This window comes from Cyprinodon variegatus, unplaced genomic scaffold, assembly GCF_000732505.1.
Source record: "Cyprinodon variegatus isolate N-32 unplaced genomic scaffold, C_variegatus-1.0 Scaffold992, whole genome shotgun sequence".
Classification (NCBI taxonomy): domain Eukaryota; kingdom Metazoa; phylum Chordata; class Actinopteri; order Cyprinodontiformes; family Cyprinodontidae; genus Cyprinodon; species Cyprinodon variegatus.
The window spans coordinates 10,408-16,450 of record NW_015151445.1 but is presented as its reverse complement, the minus strand read 5'-3'; the positions used below and the strand labels follow the sequence as shown (position 1 = coordinate 16,450).

General features: G+C 39.1%; 1 protein-coding gene across 1 annotated transcript in view; it reads right to left on the bottom strand.

Annotated features, from left to right (window-relative positions):
- Positions 1-6,043, bottom strand: part of LOC107100606 (gamma-aminobutyric acid receptor subunit rho-3-like) — a 15,463-nt gene that overhangs the window by 6,557 nt on the left and 2,863 nt on the right. The window contains exons 3-5 of the mRNA XM_015399155.1: positions 3,009-3,232; positions 1,645-1,727; positions 1,382-1,519 (exon numbers count right to left, since the gene is read on the bottom strand). Of these exons, the coding sequence (XP_015254641.1) occupies positions 1,382-1,519; positions 1,645-1,727; positions 3,009-3,232 (445 nt within the window). The remainder of the gene's footprint in view (positions 1-1,381; positions 1,520-1,644; positions 1,728-3,008; positions 3,233-6,043) is intronic.

The following is a 6,043-nucleotide window of genomic DNA, read 5'->3' as shown; positions in this document are numbered from 1 at the left end:
CTCATATTCTGACTAGAATTGAGTTGGACTACGTCAGGCTAATGTTTTGGCTCACTTCCATATAGGAAGTGTCCTGCTGAAGGAAAGTATTCCCAAACCATGACAGCTCCACCTCCATGCTGCAGAGCTGGTGTACAGTTGTCTTATCTTCTTTACACGCTTGTCTTTACAGGCGGCTGCAGCTTCTCTATAAAATGAGAATAAATTCTATTTTATTGGTATTCTCTTATATCTTGACTTTTGCAACAAAGAACACATTATGTCTGAGGTCTTTGCATCTACTATATAAAATGCTGGTAATGCCATATATGACATACTGTGGCAAGATATGGGTGAAAACATGAATCAATCATACAGCCAGTTATCTCTGATCTTTTTTTTTTTTTTTTTTCTTTAAGAAATCTTTGAAAAAAATATATAAATCCCTTTATTTTGCCACAATGGGGGAATTCTCTGTCTGTATTTAACCCATCCCCTTGGGGAGCAGTGGGCTGCCCATTGTGCGGTGCCTGGGTAGCAGTGTGGGGTTAAGGGTTTTGCTCAGGAACCCAGAATCAGTCTGTGGGGATTGAACTGGGTATTTGCAAGCTTCTCAGAGCACAACCACACTGCTCTAACCACTAGGCCAACACTCCAACCACTGGTCTTGTGGCTCCGGTTTCCTTCCTTCACACCTCAAATAAAAGTTAAACTTGTGGAGATTCTTGTTTAACCTCCTGGACACTAGGCCTGTTTTCGAGAAATATGCTTGAAAATAACATGCCCAAAATGAATTGAATATATCTCAAGAACTACAGAGTTTATTTTCATTGTTTTGGTATCAAAAAAAAAAACGCAAGACCCCAGAGAATATGTTACAGGTCTAAAAATCATCTTGGGGCGAGTGGGTCCTCATGTTATGAAAGGTTTAATGTTGCAGGTATCCACTCAAATACTGTAACCTATAGTTTAATGGCTTCTGTAGGGATCCCTGTAAATCCCTGACCAGTCTCATAAGCCGCTCTGTCATCTCTTTGATTCTCACCATGCTGCTCATTTTAACTGGTTCAGGAGCCGCAAAGCAAATCTGTGATTTTCAAACAGGGTAAACCTCCTTCAGGGTGCTTAGTAAGGATGTTCTCATCATGAGCAGCTGATATGATCCACCTGTGTGCTAATTTAGACATTAAAAGGCAGTAAATATCAGGATATTGTATTCATTTTTTTTGTATTTTTTTTTTTTTTACCAGAAATTGCACTTTTTTTTGTTACATTCTTGCATTTTTCAAAATAGATTTTTAATATCCCCATGTTAAAATATGGATATATAGCTTTATGGCAAATAACCAGGCTGTAGTAGGGTGTCTTAATTTCTCATGAGCGATGATTCTGTTTTTTTCACCTGTGCTGCTGTAGAAGGCGAGTCCACTAGAGGCGTGGAAGTGTTCGATGAAGAACTGGGACAAGACGATCTCATCCGTCCTTAGAGAGTCATTCCCGTTCTTCCAATAAAGCATCAGATCGTTCTCATTATAAGCGTCTGTAGAGGCAGAAACACAGGGTTACAAACAAGGGGAAATGCTTTGAAAGAGAGCCTGCAGTCACTGTCCTCCATCATTGGTTTAGCTCTCAAACAGGCCAGAATTTGATTGGCTTGGTTCTTACAGCTCTCCAGCTCCAGCGAACAGTTCTGGGTGTCCAAAGGGAAACTGCTGAAGTCCATTGAGCAGAGAGCTGTCACCGTGACCCTGAAAGCAGGCAACCACAGCTGAACACGACACTCACATTTAAAGGAATAGTACACCCAAAACATGATTAGCCTTCATTTTCTACTCACCCCCATGCTGAACAACACTCTGGAGTACTTTTTTGATATCTCAAATGCATCTGGAGATCTGGGAGGCTTCTTGCTGTCTGCTGACATTCAAATAATGGAGGTCTATGGTGACTGAGACAGAAAGGTCCATAAAAGTCCACAAAAAACGTGTCAATATTCCTCCATACTGCTCGTCCAATGTATTCCAAGTGTCCTGAGTGGGTAGCATCCAGAATTTACTCGAAACGAAGTCATTTAGAATGTTTTTAGAGCATAAACAGTAGTGTATAGGATTTCCTGAAAGCGCGCACATGCGCGTTCATGACGCTACGGAAGCCGGCAGACCAAACCAGATGAAAGTGCGCATTCAGCTCGGCAAAGAACTCATGCTCTTCCTCAACACTGAAGTCCTCAGACATTTTTCTTTCGTTGTTTCTTTCTTTGCACAGGTAAACAGCACATTTCTTCTTCTACGCTTGCATTATTGGCAGAGCAGACGCTGAATGCGCACTTTCATCTGGTTTGGTCTGCCGGCTTCCGTAGCGTCGTGAACGCGCATGTGCGCGCTTTCAGGAAATCCTATACACTACTGTTTATGCTCTAAAAACATTCTAAATGACTTCGTTTCGAGTAAATTCTGGATGCTACCCACTCAGGACACTTGGAATACATTGGACGAGCAGTATGGAGGAATATTGACACGTTTTTTGTGGACTTTTATGGACCTTTCTGTCTCGGGCACCATAGACCTCCATTATTTGAATGTCAGCAGACAGCAAGAAGCCTCCCAGATCTCCAGATGCATTTGAGATATCAAAAAAGTACTCCAGAGTGTTGTTCAGCATGGGGGTGAGTAGAAAATGAAGGCTAATCATGTTTTGGGTGTACTATTCCTTTAAGGTTATATATAACGTGGACATAATTTTTTATGTTTATTGTTTTAAGCATAGATAGAAGCTGTGTCTAAACGTCTGCCCTAATCACTATAAAGTATATATAGTGGTTACTCTATTTTAGATAAGTGTTGGAATGTCCTTAATGACACCAACACCACCAAAATCTGTCCATCTAGAAGCCAAACAAAACACCAAACAGTAAAATTATCTATATTAGAGGCGATACCAGCAGAGTTTGCTGTTAAACCAAATGAAAAAAAAAGAAAAAACATTATGATAAAATTTGCTTAATTTCAGACCTGATGCGCGATCTGTACCTGACACTGTAGAGGATGTTACCGTCGGGGTAAACCCGCAGCATGATGTTCTCCATGGTGGTGTCATGGATGAAGGAGCGCTTGGAGTGGACAAAGAAGACGTCAGGAACCCAGATCTTCTTCACCAGTCGGGAGTCAAACGTCCGGCTCTTGTTGTTTTGGGATGGAAACGACAGCCGCTCATCTTTCCAGTAATGACGGAGGTATAGGGTTGTGGTGAAGTCCTGGAGGAAACAAACACAATTTAACCCATTTCATATCATTACGCTGACTTTTATTATAGTAGTTTTTTGTTTTGCTAATGTTTTGATTTTCTTTTTGGTCTGCTTTTCATTTAAAGCTGAACAATATCTTATTAACTAAAATGTCATGGATACATTTATAAATACAAGGTAATTTCATAAGAATTCCTTTAGCACTGTTTTACATTAGCAGGGAATTATCCCATTTAGTTAAGATGAAAACTAAAACTTTAATTTAAATGGAAACTTAAAATTTTAGTCTTAAAGAATAGAAATTTAGTATTACACCAATACTTTATTAAAAATATAGGGAATAAACGTTAATTAATGTTACTTCTTTAATTAACTTTTCTAATTTATGTTCTGTCTTCATTAATAATAAAGTTTTCAAATAGATCTTAAACTATTATTTTCGAGGGTGGATTAACTAAGTTCTTTTTTTTTTTCCCCCGGCAGAAATTTTTCTAAGCATTGTCCTCAAATTTTTAATCCGCTTTAGTTTATAGCTCTATTTATTTTTCGAACTTTAATATTAAACTTCATTTTTGATTACCTGTATCATTGTACAGTATGACCACCTCACTGTGTCCAAATGTTATCATTTAGTAGATTTTAGAGGAGGTTTAAGAAGTCTTTTTCTATTTCTTTGAAGCACCAATACAAACAGTCATAACTCCACCATACTTGACAGCTGTTGTCATGATTGTGGCGCTGATGGCTGGCTGACTGCTCATTTCATTCACCTGTCTAGCTCTGCCCTGTTCCTCATCACTCATTAGATCCACCTGTTCTTTTTTCCTATTTAAGCTGCCTGATTCAAAGGCATCAGTGCCAGATTATTATTGAGCCTTTGGTGTTCAGAGTTCTCTAGCGTAACTATAGTGTTCTGATTTTCGGAACTTTTTCTGTATTTGGACCTTTGAGCCTGCCTGCCCTTGTTCTGATTAGTTTGCCTGCCTGTCTTCAGACTCCTGTCGGATTCCTCTGTGGACTGAACCTGGATCTGCCTCTAGACTTTGCCCTGTGGATTATCCTGTCTTTCATCTTCAGCTCGAAACTGATCTTCTGTCAGCTCTGCAGCCTTCTGGGCTTCCATGTCTGGAACTCTCTTGCAGCATCTGCTGCGCTCGTTCAGTTGACTGGCTGGAATCATCCTCATTTACCGAGCATGAACTAAACTAAACCAGGTTAGTGACTTGCCCGTTCATAATCATCCTCCGTCAGATTTTTGCAGTCACTAACCTGTGTTTCTCCAGTAATCGTTCCTGCTTCAGACACCTTAGCCGCCAGAGGTGTCAAGTAACGAAGTACAAATACTCCGTTACTGTACTTAAGTGCACTTTTTAGGTATCTATACTTAACTCAATTACTTATTTTTCTTCCTACTTCTGACTTCTACTCATTACATTTTCACACAAGTATCTGTACTTTCTATTCCTTACATTTTTAAAACAACCGTTACTCGTTACTCTTGGCTTCGGTTTAATGCAGAGGTCAGGGATTAGCGGACCACGGTCAGGTGTTATGCCGAAAAATGCATCCCTGCCGAGATATGCATTCCCAGTCGCGGGAGCGCACCTTGTTCTGTAATTGCGACTATCGACGAGGAAAACGGATTTAAATCTGACCAATGGAGTTACTTTTTGTTATATTAATGATATAAAAATTTTTAAATGTTCCTCTCATGGGAAACAAATTGTGGTTATTTGGCAGATTCATTTATAAAAGTAGGGGTGTTATGAACAACATTAGATCCAAAGATTTTGTCCAAGGAACGGCTGATTTATTTATTCTAGTCTCTTGTTATTCACACACAACAATAAACAGTGATAGCCAACGTGAGTTTGGAAACTACAAAGCTTTGTCTTAAGCCGAAAATCAAAGGCGCATCTACACAGATCAGTGTGACGCATTCACGAGCGTCAGATAGCTGTGGTGCATTCATGAGCATGGGACATTTCACACTTACAAGAAAAGAGACATAAACGGAACAGATCTTAACTCATACAATAATTTATTCAGAAACAGTGTGGGCTTTCTTATAATACTGAATGCTCTATAATTGTATTTCTGTTATTTCATCTGCTAGCTTTTTATTCCAAAAAATCTATAATAATACAGCAGCAAATTTTCAAAGTTTTTCAAAAGCCTGTTTAAAAGCTCAAAATGAGGCTTCAGATCAGGGAAGAATTTGCATTTGCTGACCCTTGACCTTTAACTACTGATGGATATGCAGGAATACAGTCAAGTGTCAACTTCTCTAAGGTAGCACGGGATGCAGTTTTTGGCAATTTCTATTTTTTTCCCCTTTTTTTTTAATTCAGTGTATAACATGAATGCATAAATACCTCATTTTATTTCAGTGCTAAATTCTGTTCAATCAGAATCTGATTCTGATTGTGATTAAATTAACTGATCATTAAAAATGTCTCCGGACCTTTACTGGTTAATGATTTTCTTTATTCGGATTCTGCTGATTTTTAATTGGTTACCCCTGGTTTAATGTTTATAAATATTTATTTCACGTCATGTGCTCCATCCCATGCAGATCATTGGCTCCTTCCACATCTAGTGAAAACTAGTGTAATTGGATGAGTCATATAATGCAAACACCCATTGCTTAGCTAAAGGAAATCATCAGAAGCAAGCAGGTGTTCTTCAAACTGCAAACATGAATTGTCTATGCCATGCTACAATGTGGGATTCAGAAAAAGATGTTGAAATGTCTGAAAGGTCGGACACAGGCGAGAGCGTATCGGGAGATGGAGACCAACAAGACCTCCCTCATCCTTG